This window comes from Carcharhinus amblyrhynchos, chromosome 13 (assembly GCF_965287045.1).
Source record: "Carcharhinus amblyrhynchos chromosome 13, sCarAmb.v2.hapA, whole genome shotgun sequence".
NCBI classification, from domain to species: Eukaryota; Metazoa; Chordata; class Chondrichthyes; order Carcharhiniformes; family Carcharhinidae; genus Carcharhinus; species Carcharhinus amblyrhynchos.
In genome coordinates this window covers 6,209,588-6,227,146 of record NC_137336.1, presented here as the reverse complement: position 1 = coordinate 6,227,146, position 17,559 = coordinate 6,209,588, and the positions used below count along the sequence as shown (strand labels likewise).

General features: G+C 42.9%; 1 protein-coding gene across 5 annotated transcripts in view; it reads left to right on the top strand.

Moving 5' to 3' along the window:
- Positions 1-17,559, top strand: part of LOC145351669 (protocadherin-10-like) — a 207,283-nt gene that overhangs the window by 147,590 nt on the left and 42,134 nt on the right. Inside the window, exon 1 of one of the 5 annotated variants that reach the window (XM_080201234.1) lies at positions 6,632-9,310. The exons of the other annotated variants lie outside the window; for them this stretch is intronic. Within the exon in view, the coding sequence (XP_080057360.1) occupies positions 6,860-9,310 (2,451 nt within the window). The 5' untranslated portion in view covers positions 6,632-6,859. Of the gene's footprint in view, positions 1-6,631; positions 9,311-17,559 lie in introns of those variants that run through there. 5 annotated transcript variants of the gene reach the window in all.

The following is a 17,559-nucleotide window of genomic DNA, read 5'->3' as shown; positions in this document are numbered from 1 at the left end:
ATTAAACAGACAAGTCGTCAATTGGTCAAAAGCGCAAAAACCAGCCCGAAATTTATGCGCTTCTAAAGTAACCAGTTTTTTTTGTAAGTTCTGGAGTAGACTGGTGAAATGTTGATAGAGCAGCATCTGTGAGCTCCTTGCAAATATTTATTTCGACAGTGTGACTGCACAGAGTGACGTGTTGTAGATGTTTCTGGAACTGGAACAGGTAGTGCAGAGCTTATTGTTTGTGCCAACGAATATCATGAGGCTATAAGACTTAGGAACAGAAGTAGGCCATTTATCGAAAAACATTTCACTGCATTCTTAAAGTTACAAAGCCAATTCTCCGAATGGACTGGCCGATCCAAAGCCAAACTTAAAATCCAACTGAATTCAATTAAAGGTCCTTACAAGGGAGACAAACGTGATCCCACCTGAGAAGAGAAGGAGTTGCACCCCATCTTGGGCCTGATCGAACACTTGATCTTAGCCAAAAGGCCAATATGCGAACGCCCATGCCGTCTGTACCAGCAATCAATAAAATGATGACTGATCTGATGTGGTAATCCTCAACTCCACTTTCTCGCCATATCCCCATAACCTTTTATTCCCTTACTGATTAAAATATGTCTGTCTCAGTTTTGAACATACTTATCGACCCAATCTGTACAGTGCCCTGCTGTATAGAGCTCTGCAGTATCACTTCCCCCCCGACAGAAGAAATTCCTCCTAATCTCTGATTCAAATGGGTGATTTCCCTATTCTGAGATTATACCTTCTGGTCCTGGAGTCTTCCACAATTGGAAAATTCTCTCCGCATTAAACTTATCAAGCCGCACAACAATCCTATATGTATCAATACGATGGTCTCTACTTCATCTAAATTCAACATCTATTCCGGGCTCCATGAACTCATATGATAACAAATTAAACATGAACATAGAAACCTCCGCTAACTACCACATACAGTCTGACAACACTGCAACATTGTCTGTAGCTGAAGCTTTGAAGAAGCATTGAAGGTGGGAAGCGTGCAGAATGTGTCTGGGGGTGTTCAATGTCCATCACCAAGAGTGACATCACAGCCAACCGAGCAGACCGCGTCCTAAAGGGCAAGCTACTGGGCTGCGTCAGTCGCAGGGGGCCATAAACACTGAATTCTTGTGCTCCAGAAGCTGCCGCGACCCCAGCAAAGTTGTTTCATTTAAGCAACTACAGCAGCTTTTGCACAGCAATGTAGAAATTTTCACAGGTATGTCCTGCACTCAGAAAGTAGGATAAGTCCAAACCAACCAAATAACGCCCCACCCCCACCCCCGCCCCCATCAGTGGACGTGGAGAGGATGTTTCCACTAGTGGGAAAAAAAACTAAAACCAGAGGACACAGCCTCAGGCTAAATTCGTTAAAACAGAAATGAGGGGGAATTTCTTCAGACAGAGAGTGATGAATCTGTGGGACTCTTTGCCGCTGAAGGCTGTGGAGATCAGGTCACTGAGTGTTTTTAAGACAGAGATAGATAGGTTCTTGATTAACAAGGGAATCAGGGGTTATGGGGGAAATGCAGAAGAATGGGGATGAGATAAATATCAGCCCTAATTGAATGACAGAGCAGACTCGACCAGCCAAGTGTCTAATTCTGCTCCTATGTCTTATGGTCTTACAGTCTTATGGCCTTATCAGTGAATACTCCAGTGAAGTAAATGAAGATCTCATCATTATTGTTATCTAGCTTCACTTGCTTAGCAATAACCTGCTCACGGGCGATCTGATTAGATTCCATCATTATCGCTAAGCTCTTGGTCTCAGGTCAGCCGTAGGACAAACATGGAACAAAGGAGCTAAGCTCAAGAGGTGCGGTGAGTGACTGTCCTTGACTTCAAGGTATCATTCGACTGAACGTGGCAACAACGACCCCAAGCGAAACTGCAGGCAATGGGAATCAGGAAGAAATTTCCATATTGATTGAAGTCTTGCCTAGCAAAAATAATGATGGGTGTGCTCGTTGGAGGTCAGTTCTCTCACGTTCAGGGCATCACTGAAGGAGTTCCCCAAGGGAATGTCCTAGGTCCAACCTTCTTCAGCTGCTTCGTCAGTCACCTTGCTTCCATCATGTTGTCAGAAGTGGGAATGCTCGCTGATGCTTGCACAATGTTCACCAGCTTTCTTGATCCCTCCGATAATTAAGCAGTCCATGTCGAAAAAAATGCAAAGCTTTGATTAATGCCCAGGATTCGGCTAGCAAGTGGTAAGGAGTATGCACTCCACGCAAATGCCAGACGATGACAGCCTCAAACCAGACAAAATGCGACCGTAGCAACTTTGCGCTCAGTGGCAGTACCACTACTAAAATCCCCACCATCAGCATTGTTGGGAACTTTATTTGAATAGAAACTGAAACGGATCAAGCATATAAATACTGTGGCTTCAAGAGCATGTCAAAGGCTATGAATCCTGCAGTGGGTAACTCACATCTTCTAAACCCTACACATCAACTACAAAGCACAGGTCAGGTGGAATACACCACACTTTCTGGGTGGACACAGCTCCAACAAGTCTCAAGATGCTTAACACCGTTTACGACAAAGCAGCCCACTTGAGGTGCATCCCGTCCACAAACATTGACTTCCATCACCACCGACGCACAGTAGAAATAGTGTATGCCGACTACCCGATTCTCTGCAAGAATTCACGAACGTCCCTAACGCACCACTGTACAAACCCAGGACCACTATCATCCAGAAGGGCAACGGCAGCAGATGCATGGAAAGAACACCAACTGGAGCTTACCATCCTCACTTGAGATTAATATCGCAGTTCCTTCGCTGCCTCTGGATCGAAATCCTCAAACGTTTCCCGAACAACACTTTGGGTGTAAAACACCACATACGCTGCAACTGTTCAAGAAGCCTACTCATCAGAACTTTCTCTAGGATAATTAGGAATGGATTATAAATGCTGACCGATCAAGCAATGCCTGCATTCCTGAAATAAATAAGAGATGAATCGACCCTAATCAGATGTTACATGGCATGTCCATCACGTTAACATCTCAATAATGATCTATGTTCTTGCCAACCGAAAGGACAGAACTACCAGAGATTGCAAAAGTGTTATTCAATGGGAAAGAAGTTAACCGGAGGCATCCCGACAGAATGCCAGACCCATGATATCCCCTGACATCAGGCGACATGTGTCCAATAATCAGGTAGAACCAGCGATCACAGTTCTTTAACAATTAATTTGAAATTGTGAAGTCGAAGTCGATTCTTCCACAAGAAGGAATATCATTTTTCGCATCCACCCTGTGAAGTGCCCTCAGCACCTCATATCTATTTTCTTATTATTCTTAACTGAATCAAATAGAACCCTAGCCTGTTATGCTTTTTTTTCATGAAACAACGCGCCGACTTCAGACATTAATTTAGTAAAACTTCCCGAACCGCTCCTAAAACATAAGCAATTTTTCTTAATTCTGGAGAAAAATAAGTTACGAAAAACACTCGATGTGGTCTCACGAATGCACTGGATTACCGAAGCAGAACTCCCACTCGTGTACTCAATTTTCCTTGCAATAAACGGTACCATTTTAGTAGCATTTGAATTACGTCGAACGGCACCTGCACACAACCATTTGAATTCACGCGCAAGTCCACGCAGATACCTCTGCATTTCAGGCCACTCATGTATGACGCATATACTCTAGATAAGGAACTTCAAGCTCCATGATCACGACTGATAGGGAACTTCAAGCTCCATGATCACGATTGATCGAGCGGGTTGATTCCTAAAGTAGCAAGCAGCTGGACTGGATCTGTGACTGGTTGCGAGAAGTCCAACAAGAGGGCAACATCTACTTGAACTGGTCCCCACCAATCTCACCAATGACCGTGTCACATATTCTAAGCCTTTCGAAAATGTAGTCGCGTCTTCACAATGGGAAAACGCTGCATTTTGTTGCGTGGCAGGTACATGATGAGGATTGGGGCAGATTTTTATCAGGTTCAGCAACCCAAGACTGGACAACTTTGAGGCACCCACCTTTTCGGCCAGCAACAGCGGAATTTTATTCAACCACAATCTGCAATCTTGCGACCTAGCATGGGCCCCTGTCCATACTTTATCAACAGAAACAAACCGAGGGATGGAGACTGTTTCAGGGCAGAATGCAGGACAGTAAACTGGAATTACTTGCATAGACACGGAAAAATGGTGTGTCAACATGGTGAAGCTACAACAAAGAAGTACCTGCTTGGCAACAAAGCAGAATGCGATGACAGAGGTAAACGATCTCACAAGCAAAAGATCAGATCATAGTTCTGTCGTCCTGCGCGGAGAGTCCTACATGGTGGTAGGCAATTAATCAGCTAATTGCAGTTGAAGGCACCACCATTATCCCTTTCTCCGTGACCGGAATGCGATGCACCTCAGTACGGAAGACAAATATGAGATATTTGCAACTCTCTTCAGTCAGAATAACAGAATGGTTGTTCTAGGCACAAACCTGAAAATATGCAAAATATCCAAGGTGCACAAAAATGTGCACAAAATCACACCTGTACATTAAAAAAAACCTTCAGTCTTCTCACGATCGTCAAAAAAAAAAATTGAAGGTGTTTTCCATAGTGCTGTCAAGTGACAAATACAAAGCTATATCCTACTCACTGATGCTGAATTTGGGTTCCACAAAGAGAAGTGGGCCCCTGGCCTCATCACAGCCTTTTTCCAAATGTGGGCAAAATATGTAATTTCGGAGGGGAGATATCAGGGTCGCATATGATCAGGTGTGGCATCAAGAACCCCGAGATGAGGTGAAATGAAGCTCAATGGGTATCAAGTTGAAAACGATCCATTGCGGTGAGTGTTGCGTAGACCAAAGGGAACCAGTAGCAGTTGCTTTGGCCTATCATCACAGTTCTGGAATATAAACACGGGGGTTCCACACAGACAGGTTTTCCAATCTATCCACGTAACTAAGGTTCCTAATATTAGACCATGCTTGTAAATTTTTGATGCACTTTCTCTAAAGTTTTCACATCTTTCCTACAATGTGGCACATTTTCATAATGCACTGATTATGTGTTTATAGGACTGATTCACTATAGAGGTACTAATGTACAAAATGTATTTTGCATAATCTTCTCACTGGCACCAGGCCCTTAGACTCACGTGAAAATCCTTAAAGCACTGCTGCAAAAGCAGCTTTGGGGAGAAAGATAACTTATTCGATGGTTTTACATTTTCTGTGCCACTGCAGACCAAATAATGGACCTGCACTCACCTCCCAATCACCATCTCCCTCTTCCTCCCTCTGCACGGCCCCACCATCTGTCTTCATGATTTCCTCTTCTTCCAAGCAATTCCAGAATTTACAGTTTCCAGATTGAAGAGAAAATGTCCGGGGTACGTGGGGTCCTTAATTATTCTGGCTGCTTTGCCCAGGCAGCGGGAAATATGGACAGAGTCAATGGATGGGAGGTTGGTTTGCCTGATGGATTGGGCTACATCCACGATCTTTTGTCGTTCCTTGCGGGTTGGGGCAGAGCAGGAGCCATGCCAAGTTGTGATACAACCAGAAAGAATGTTTTCAATGGTGCATCTGTAAAAGTTGATGAGAGTCATAGCGCACATGCAAAATTTCCTTCGTCTTCTGAGAAAGTAGAGGCGTTGGTGGGCTTTCTTAACTATAATGTCGGAAGGAGCGGGGGTGGGGGGTGGCAGGACAGGTTGTTGGTGATCTGTACACCTAAAAACTTGAAGCTCTCGACCTTTTCTACTTCGTCCCCATTGATGTAGACAGGGACATGTTCTCCTTCGTGCTTCCTGAAGTCGATGACAATGTCCTTCGTTTTGTGGACATTGAGGGAGAGATTATTGATGCTGCCCCAGTTCATCAGATTCTCTATCTCATTCCTGTACTCTGTCTCGTTATTGTTTGAGAGGTTTTATGGTGTAGAAGGAATTTGAACAGTCAGACAAATTGAAATAAATTCTGACAATGCATAAAAAGGATGAAAAGATGGCAGAGGCTCAAAAAAATCATGCACAGATAGTGCATTTTTCTGAAACTCTGAAGCACTAGTGGCTTAGAAGTTTTATGGGATAACGATCTTTAGGGATTTTTTTTTCCCTGTGGCAGACGTTCTAAGTCTCTGACACTTTATTTCAAACTGACACATCAAACGGTCAAGATTCAGAGGCATATTATATTTAAAACATGGCATGGTTAGTCTGATTTAAATTCTTTTACCGATAATAGGTAATAAACAAAGAAGTCAAATCCGACAGAACAATGCAAATTGGCGGTTTATTTCAGTAGAGTAATTTTTGTTGAAATAACCAAACAATGATGAACAACATTCGTCAAGTGAATTGTGTATTGACACATGACATTTCCTTACATATTAATAAGCACATTCTATGAAACACACGTTAATATGTCACGGAAGTGCTCAATTGAAGTTGTACAACATTAAATACTCAGCGCAATTCTTCCAGTGTTCTATAGCGTCGCTTTAAGATTGTGTGCTGTTATTATTGGCCCAGTCTCTTTGTGTCGCTGTCTACCAATGAGATGAGGAAATGTGGCTGAGGATCCAGCACCACTCCCCCTGCAACAAACACTGCGCAGTATCTCAGAGAGGAGGAACATTCATCTCGAAAGCCGCTTCATTCACGTCTAACAGTTGCAGAAAATCTAACGGAATTTGTACAAATAAGCTTTGCGATTTTGACAAAGAACACGTGTGCCTGGCCGAAAAGCAATGCTTTAACAATCTGAAAACCAAGGTAATGAACAATTTTGTTCTCGCGGTTGCAATAACAACCGTAAAATTCATCAGAGAATCAGACAGTTATTTCCCGGTACATTGATCAAGAATGGCCTTTTTGCGAAATAGCCGAATTTTGCTGTGGCCCGTTCTTCATGTGATTCTCGTGTATGTTTCCGATTCGGTAAATGGAAACATTCGCTACTCAATTCCGGAAGAATTAGAGCTTGGTGCCTTTGTTGGAAATATTGCTAAAGACCTCGGCTTAGATGTTAAACAGCTATTTGAACGCAGGTTTAGGATCGCATCTGAAAACAGAAACCAACATTTTACTGTGAATTTAAAAACTGGAATTTTGCTTATAAAAGAAAAAATCGACAGAGAGCAGGTATGCGAGCAAGGCCTCAGTTGCGCATTAATGTTAGAAGCTGTGATTGAGAATCCGCTTCAGATCTATCGTATTGAAATCGACATTCTCGACATAAACGATAATGCTCCCGTGTTCCAGAGAAGCGAGGTTAACCTGGAAATATGGGAATCCACGCCAGTTGAAACGTCCTTTCCACTCCAGAAAGCTTTTGATCCGGACGTTGGAGCTAACAGTGTTCATTCTTATCAACTGAGTTCAAACGGGTATTTCAGATTGAAATGGCAGTTAGAGGGTGGTGAAGCTGGCGTCCCAGAACTCGTGCTGGAGCGACCCTTAGACCGAGAGCAAGAACCGACTAATCGACTGACACTGACGGCGTTTGACGGAGGGAAACCGATGAGGTTCGGAACCACGGTGATTAAAATTACGGTAATTGATGCGAACGACAATGCACCAGTTTGCGAACAAAACGTCTATGAACTTACGATTGCAGAAAATACACCCAAAGATACCTTAATTGTGAAAGTAACTGCAGTGGATGTGGACGAAGGTCTGAACGGTGAGGTAATCTATTCTTTCAGTGATCACACTCCCGAGAAAGTGCGTGAGTTGTTTAGCTTGGATACAAGAACGGGAGAAATCAGGGTAACTGGTGTCCTGGACTTTGAGGAAACACCTAGTTATCAGATTTCAGTACAAGCAAAAGACAGGAGTTCGCATCCGGTGGCAGTATACTGTAACGTTTTACTGACGGTGACTGATGTCAATGATAATTCACCTGAAATAATAACAACTTCTACGTCAAGCACGATCCTAGAAAACGCTTTACCAGACACAACAGTAGCTGTTATAAGAATTTTAGATCGAGATTCAAAGAACACAGCAGATGTTCATTGCAGGATACCCAGAGATATCCCCTTTAAGCTTACCACTTCTTATAGTAACTATTATACTTTAGCCACTCAGGGTGACATAGATCATGAAAAGATGCCAGAATACAACATTACTATCATATGCACCGATGCAGGCACCCCGCCACTGTCGACCACGAAAATCATCCAAGTTATGGTCGCAGATATAAATGACAATACACCGCGTTTTACGCAGCCTTCATTCACGCTGCATGTTACAGAGAATAATGTTATTGGCGCTTCCATTGGTTCCTTGTCAGCCTTTGACCCAGATTCTGGTCAAAATGCCGAACTTTCTTATTCTATTTTGGATAGCCTGATACATGGATTGCCTGCAACCTCTTTTGTGTCAGTAAATACAGTCAGCGGGGTGATTTCTGCTCACCAATCTTTCGATTTTGAACAACTAACACGTTTCGAAATTCATGTGCGTGTGAAGGATTCTGGATCACCTCCGCTCAGCAGTAATGTGACGGTCACTGTGGTCATTGTGGACCAGAATGACAATGCCCCTGTGATCGTGTCACCTTCGGCAATCAAAGGTTCCGCAGCAGTGGACACAATACCAAGATCGGCCGAACCAGGTTATTTGGTTCTAAAAGTCACAGCTACTGATGCCGATTCGGGTCTCAATGCCCAACTTGTTTATCATCTCCATCAACCGACTGATGAAAGTCTCTTTACTGTGGCTCCAGAAACTGGAGAAATATGGACGATTCGCCACTTTACCCACAAGGATTCAATCAGGACAAAGATCGTAATTTTAGTGAGAGACAATGGTACCCCATCCCTTTCTTCCATGATCACTATCAATGTATCAGTGCAAGATGACGAAACAGAAAATGCCTTCAATATTGGAATTCAGGGGACAACTGGACCGTGGAAATGGAATTTGAAATTCTACCTTATAGTTTTGTTTGGCACCACCTCATTTGTTTTACTTGTGGCTATTGTATTCCTCGGTACTAAAGTGTACAAAGGGAGAAATTATATCAATAGTGGTTTTTGCTGTAGGAATACGTCATACTTTTCCCGGGCGAACTCACTCCATGGAGTTCAAAAGGCGAGCGTAAATCTTCAGATCCCACCCAACTATACGCAGGCGTATGAAACGGCAACAATTCCACAACAATTTCGCTATGATCCAGCTATGAAGGATTTAATGTTTGTAAAGTCACATGGTTCGGCTGCATCCATGATTGATCTCAAGACTGGAACACCTCTCGATGCAAATCATGGAAATGAATCAATCAGTACCAACAAGGAGACAACTAATGAGGTGAGAGGCACCTTCGTAAAAATGTCTTGGGTATGTTAACGAGATAAAATTGAGGGAGATGAATAAGCATAAATGTAGAAACAAAGCTTGACTTATTACTACGAAAACATTTCGCCGAAGTTTTGTTTAATTCAATAACTGTCCGTGATGTGATAAAAACATTGATCGTTGTCAACGCCAAAAAAGCGCAAGAATTGAGCTGTTGGCTATTGCGAAGAGGAACTATATTTTATTTATAAGAATTTCTGTTGTAAATGACTGTGTGGAGATGCATATATAGTTTACCGATCTTAAGATAATTACTTCGTGATTTGAAAAGATTACTGCGAGTCAGTGGTCCAACCACGTTTAAAAAAGTGCGCTGAATTAACTATTAGCGAAACAATTATTGCAGCACTTTCCTCACAGTTATTGGACAAGCCGGGTATATTGACATTCATTTCACAGCACTGTCAGCAATCAATATTTCTCCAAGGGAAGGAATATCGGTAGAATAAGATCATAGAATCATGGAATCACAGAGTGCAGAAGAAATCCTTCAGATCAACGGGTCTGCACCGACATTAGTTGAAACACCTGACCTCCCATCTAATCCCATTTACCGGCGTTTGACTCATAACCATGAATGTTGTGATGTGCGAAGAAATCTTCCAGGTACATTTTAGAGGATGTGAGGCAACTCACCTCTATCATCATCTTAGACAGGGCAGTACAGCCTGTTAACATGTTCTGGGAAAAGAAAGGTTTTGCCTCACATTATCCCTAAGCCACAGAACTTCCTAGTTTTATGCCATTCATTAAACACTTCCTTCTCAAATTTCTTCTTCTAATGTGTAACACCTCATACACTTCAGTGTTAAATTATATGTGACAGTTACCTGTCCATTTGAGCATCCCGCCCAAATTTTCTTGTAGCAAAATAATTTCAATCTCACTGTTAACCACCTGTCAATCTTTGTGTCATCCATATACTTACTAATCCTACCCCTCATATAGTCATCTATGTTGCTCATATAAGTGACTAATAATGGAGGATTCCCCCTACCTCCCCACCCCCCCGCCACACCACCCCCACACCACCCCCATCGCCCCCCCCCCCCCCCCCCCCCCCCCCCACCACATATCCCCTTGGCACATCAGTGGACATTAACTTCCATCACTAAGGCGACATTCTGTCATCATTCTCCGTCTCTTATTACTGAGGCAATTTTGAATCCACTTTATCAAATTACTCTTGACCATGTGCATTTATGGCCTTTATAAATCTTTCATGTTTGATTTCTATTTGATTTGAGTTGATTTATTATTGTCACATATATTAACATACAATAAAAAGTATTGTTTTTTTGCGCATTATACAGGGAAAACATACCGTTCACAGAGAAGGAAACGAGAGTCCAGAATGTAGCGTTACAATCATAACTCGGGTATCGGTAGATCAATTTAATTGAAGTAAAGTAAATTCAAAAATGTGACAGCAGCAGGGAAGAAGCTGTTCCTGTGTCGGTTGATACATTGTCTCAGAATTTTGTTTCTTTTTCCCGATGGAAGAATGTGGAAGAGAGAATGTCCGGGGTGCGTGGGGTCCTTAATTATGCTGGCTGCTTTGCCGAGACAGCGGGAAGTGTAGATAGAGTCAATGGATGGGAGGCTGGTTTGCATGATGGATTGCGCTACATTCACGGTGTTTTGCAGTTCCTTGCGGTCTTGGGCAGGGAAGGAGGCATACCGAGCTGTGATACAACCAGGAATAATGTTTTCTGTGGTGCATCTGTAAAAGTTGGTGAGAGTTGTAGCTGGCATGCCAAATTTCTTTAGTCTTCTAAGTAAGTAGAGGCGTTGGTAGCTTTCTTAACTTTAGTATCGGCATGGGAGGACCAGAGCAGGCTGTTGGTAATCTGGATACCTAAAAAGTTGAAGTTCTCGACTCTTTCTACTTTGCCCCCGGTGATGTAGACAGGGGCAAGTTCCCCTTTACGCTTCCTGAAGTCGATGACAATCTGCTTCGTTTTGTTGACATTGAAGGAGAGAGTATTATTTCTGTACCAGTTCACCAGGTTCTCTATTTCATCCCTGTACTCTGTCTCATCATTGTTTGAGATCCAACTTGCTGCGCTGGCGTCATCAGCAAACTTGAAAATCGAATTGCAGGGGTATTTGGCCACACAGTCATAGATGTATAAGGAGTATAGTGGGGGGTTGAGAACACAGCCTTGTGGGGCACCAGTGTTGAGAATGATCATGGAGGAGGTGTTGTTGCCTATCCTGACTGATTGTGGTCAGTGAGTTACGAAGTTCAGGAACCAGTTGCAGACGGAGGTGCCAAGGCCACGGAGTTTGGAGATGAGTTTCATGGGAATATTAGTGTTGAAGACGGAACTTCAGGAAACAAATAGGGGTCTGACATGGGTTTCCTTGTCATTTAGATGGTCCAGGGTTGAGCGCAGGGCTTGGGAGGTGCATCTGCTGTGGACTTGTTGCAGTGGTAGGCAAAGTGTAGTGGATCCAGGTAGTTCGGGTAGCCAGACTAGCCTTTCAAAGCACTTCATAATGATGGCTGTCATATCTGCTGGCCGATAATACTTAAGGCATGCTGCTTGGTTTTCTTAGGTACCAGGATGATGGTCATTTTCTTGAAGCAGATAGGGACCTCGGATTGTTGTAAGGAGAGGTTGAAGATGTCTGTGAATATCCATGCCAGGTGATCTGCGCAACATCTGAGTGCTCGTTCAGGTACACCATCCGGGCCAGTCACTTCCTGTGTGTTGGCCTTCGAGAAGGCTGCTCTGGCACCTGCAATGGTGACCCCAGATATAGATTCATCCGCCACTTCTAAGGTGGAGTGCATGCTCTCGCTGATCTCTTGTCAAACCATGTGTAAAATGCATTGAGCTCATCAGGGAGAGGCGCGTTGGAGCCGATGATTTTACATGCCTTCACCTTGCAGCCTGTTACGTCTTGCAAACATTGTCAAAGTTGGCGGGGGTGAGTGTGGCTAGCATGGGGCTCTAGCTTGGTCTGGTATTGTCTTTTGGCATCTTTGATAGAACTGTGTTTGGTACTGGACCCACTGTTATTTGTCATTTATAATAATGATTTGGATGAGAATATAGGAGGTATGCTAACTAAGTTTGCAGATGACACCAAGATTGGTGGCATAGTGGACAGTGAAGATAGTTATTTCCGATTGCAATGGGATCTTGATCAATTGGGCTGATGAATGACAGATGGAGTTTAACATAGATACATACGCGATGATGCATTTTGGTAGATTGAACCAGAGCAGAACTTCCTCAGTTAATGGTCGGGCGTTGGGGAAAGTTACAGAACAAAGCGATCTAGAGGTATAGGTTCATATCTCCTTGAAAGTGGAGTCACAGGTGGACAGGGTGGTGAAGAAGGCAGTCAGTATGGTCGGTTTAATTGGTCAGAACATTGAATACAGGAGTTGGGACGTCTTGTTGAAGTTGTACAGGACATTGGTAAGGCTACATGTGGAATATTGTGTAGAGTTCAGGTTACCCTATTACAGAAATAATATTATTGAACTAGAAAAAGTGCACAAGTGATTTACTAGGATGGTGCCAGGACTTGATGGTTTGAGTTATAAGGAGTGGCTGAATAGACTAGGATCTTTTTCCCTGGAGTGTAGAAGGCTGAAGGGTGACCTTATAGGGGTCTATAAAATAATGAGGGGCATGCATCAGCTAGATAGTCAATAACTTTTCCCAAAGGTAAAGGAGTCTTAAACTAGAGGGCGTAGGTTTGAGGTGAAAGGGGAGAGATGCAATCGGGCCCAGAAGGGCATTTTTTTCACACAGAGGGTGGTGAGTGTCTGGAACAAGCTGTCAGAGGTTGTAATAGAGGCGAGTACAATTTTGTCATTTAAAAAAGCATTTAAACATTTGCATGGGTAAGATGGGTGCAGAGGGATATGGGCCAAATACAGGCAATTGGGACTAGCTTAGGGGTTCAAAAATGGTGGCATGGACGAGATGGGCTGAAGGGCCTGTTTCCATGCTGTAAACTTCTATGACTATAACTCGATGACTTCTTGGATCATACCTGTCTTTCTTGTATACATCAGCGTCGCCGGGCTTGAATGCCTCAGACCTGGACTGCAGCAGGCAATGGGTATCCCTGTTCACCCGTGGTTTCCAGTTTCATGTGATACCTTGTCAAAAGTTTTGCTGAAATGCATGTACACCACCTTAGCTGCACTACCCTCATCGACATACCTGGCCACCTCCTCAGAAAATTCAATGAAGTTTGTTAGGCGTGACCTCTCTCTGACGAAGTAATGCTGACCCTCTCTTATCAAGCCTTGCCTCTCAAAGTGTAGATAAATGCTCTCCTTCAGAGTTTCAACCAATAATTTCTATAGCAGCATCGTGAGACTCACTGATCTGTAATTCCCTGTGTTATCTTTACAACCTTTCTGAAATATCAAAACCATATTTGCAGTTCTGCAGTACTTTGGCAACTTCTATGTGTCATGATGTGGGTATGCCGGCGTTGGACTGGCGTAAACACAGTAAGAAGTCTGACAACACCAGGTTTTAGTCCAACCTATTTAGGATTCGCATTTTAATCAGTAATCTCTAAACTGTCTGTGCTTTATATGCTCTGTCTGAGGCCAGAACTCTCCATTCACCTGACGAAGGGGCTAACCCGAAAGCTAGTGAGTATATTATCAAATAAATAGGTTGGACTAAAACCTGGTGTTGTCAGACTTTTTACTGTGTTTCCCAACTTCTATGTGGCCATAGAAGAATTTAAAAGAGAGACAGACCGCCTGCGATCTCGTCTTGCCTCCTGCAGCTGCCTAATCTGTCGATTAGTCCACTTTTTTGCCCACAACCATCTCTGTCTGTCAATGTTATACTCGGTTCATAATGAGTATTGTAAAGGTGACAAATAGAATGTGATGGCCTGAGCTCCGTAGAAAATGATTTCTGTCAGTTCTTTGAAGAGGGAACAAGGACTCGAGATAAAACAGAACCTGTGGATGTAATTTATTTTGGTTTGCAGAAGGCCGTTGACAAGTTGCCGCATAGGAAACCATTAAGTAAGTTAAGTAACCATGTTATTAATGGTCAGATCCTAGCATGTATAGAGGATTGGTTAACTGGCAGAAGGCAGAGAGTGTGGATAAAGGGGCCGTTTTTCAGGAGGACAGCTAGTGATTATTGGTGTGCCTCAGGGGTCAGTGCTGGGGCCACGACTTTTCACAATATACATTAATTTGGAGTAAACAACTGAAGGCACTGCTGCTAAGTTTTCAGGTGATCCAAAGATATATAGAGGGATAGCTAGTATTGAGGAAGCAGTGGGGACGCAGAAAGACATGGACAGGTTTGGAGAGTGGGCAAAGAAGTAGCAGATGGAGTACAATGTGGAAAAGTGTGAGGTTTTGTACTTTGGAAGGAGGAGTGGAAACATTCTAAATCTATTTTCTAAATTGGGAAATGCTTAGAAAATCAGAAACACAAAGGGACTTGGGAGTCATTGTTCAAGATTCTCTTAAGGTTAACATGCAGGTTCAGACAGCAATTAGGAAGGCAAATGCAATGTTAGCATTCATGTTGAGCGGACTACAATACAAGAGCAGGAATGTAATTCTGAAGCTGTATAGGACTCCGGTCTGATCCCATTTGGAGTATTGTGAGCAGTTTTGGACACAATATTAAGCAAGGATGTGCTGATGTTGAAAAGAGGCCAGGGCTGGTTCACAAGAATGATTCCTGGAATGAAGAGCTTGTCGTATAAGAAATGGTTGCGGACTCTGGGCCTGTACTCATTGGAGTTTAGAGGGATGAGGGGGGATCTTATTGAAACCTTATAGGATATTGCGATGCGTGGATAGAATGTACGTGTGGAGGATGTTTCCACTCGTGGGAAAAACTAAAACCAGAGGACACAACCTAAGGCTAAAGTGACGATCCTTTGAAACAGAAATGAGGAGAAATTTCTTCAGCCTGAGTGGTGAATCTGTGAAACATTTTGATATAAGAGGCTGTTGAGGCCAGGTCACTGAGTATCTCTAAGACAGAGATAGATAGGTTCTTGATTAATAAGTGGATCACGGGTTATGGGGAAAATACAGGAGAATGGGGATGAGAAAAAAATAAGCAATGGTTGAATGGTGGAGCAGGCTCGATGGGCCGAGTGGCCCAGTTCTGCTCTTGTGTCTTATGGTCTTATGGTCAGGTAGGACAGAGTTTAAAACAAACAGCTGTGAGCGTGGAAAGAAAAACATGAAGCGGACACCTGCCGATGGCTGTTACTCATGATGATTCAAAGGTATGTGTGTAAAATCATGAATATTATTTGGGAAATTAGATGCTGTCACGTAAAATAGGGACCTCACAGAAACGTGGTGTTGCCAGAAAGACTGTTAGGTATGCACTTATGGTGATACTATGTTGTAGAAACATAATAACAGCGAATTATGGGGGAATGTTTTGTGTTAGTTTAATAAAAAAATTCCAGACGTAAAAGACAATTTTCGCTTGTTAGTAAAAACGTTGTTCCCCCAGTCGGTCAGGTAGAAATCTACTCATTTGGAAGATGGAAATTGTAACACGAACGTGAAAGCATCGTGAGAGGAGTATGGTATCAAAAGGGTTTTGTGCCTGCTTAGAGTGTTAGAGAGTGCAAATGAATTTAAACTTGTCTCAAAAGCATAAAACACAAAAACATATCTAGCTTTTATATCATTCCTCTATTCACCAATGGCAAAAAAAAATACCTTCAGTGTATAGAAATGAATCCAATAGTAATTGGATTAAAATAGGAGGTAAATGAATTGTCATCATGGATAATAATTTCACGACATTCACTCATCAAATGAATTAAACATCCAAGTCGTTAATTGGTCAATGCCTGAAAACCGGCATGAAATGTGTCCACTGCTAAAGTAACCACTTTCTTGAAAGTTCCTGTGCCAACTGGTGCATTGTTGGTTGAGCTACATATATGGGCTCATTGCAAACAGAACTTCTCAGAGAATGACTGCACACAGTTGCGTGTGGTAGGATGGTTCAAGGAATGGAACAGATAGTGCAGACCTTATTTGATGTAGCAATGGAAATCATAAGACCATAAGACTTCTGAACGGAAATAGGCCATTCGGACCGTGGAATCTGCTCCACCAATCAATGAGATCATGACTGACCTGATGTGATAACCCGCAACTAGATTTTCCCGCTATAACCTTTGAGTGCCTTACTGATTAAAAATCTGCCTGCCTCAGCTTTGAACACACTTAGCGACTCAATCCCTACTGCACCCTGCGTTAAAAAAAAATACTCATTGGGTTTCTTTCCCTTCCAAGAAGAGAGATTCCTCCGAATCTCTGATTTAAATGGACGATGCATTACTCTGAGATTATGCACTCTGCTCCAAGCGTCTTTCACAATGAAAATACACTCTCAGCATTGACCTTGTCAAGCCTCCTGAGGATCTTCTATATCTCGGTAAGGTCAACCCCATTCTTCTAAACTTAACACCTACTCCAGGCCCCACGAAGTCTCATGGTATCAAATTAAACATGAACAAAGACACCTCCTGCTGATTGCTCTTTACAGCCTAACTGCCTCACCACACCGCCCAGAGCTGATGAATGCTCCATGATTCAAAGCGGACCAAGTTCCAAAGGATAAAACTGATAGACTGGGTAGGCAGCAATGGGAGAGTGAAGCAACAAGAGGGAAAAAACGTATTGGAACTCTCTACTACCAACCTGCCTGCCACTGGTGCATCTGGCTGTGACAGTAAATGGAATTGTAACCACTGTACGATCTGATGCAGAAAAGTCCCGTGTTAAAATTGAATAAGCCTTCCATTATGATGTGTGGCACAAAAAAAACTGTGTCAATTAGAATTTGACCTGATTTTGCAACTCAGGACTGGGCATCTATCATGTTTTGTGACCCATCAGTCCACATGTTCCACATGCTGCCATTACCACAATATACAGTACGAATGTTGGCTCAATGAAGTGCGCAGGAGGGTATGCCGGGCATAACAACAGGCTTATCTAAAAATTGGGGTGTCAACCTGCTGAAGCTAGAAGCAGGACTTCTTACATGAAAACCAGCGCAAACAGAATGTAAAAGACCTAGTGAAATGATTTTACAACAACCGGATCAATTCTAAGTTTTACAGTTCTAACACATCCAATCAAGAATGATGGTGGGAAATAAATGATTCACTGTTGAGCTGTCTCCACAAATGCTCGCGTTCAC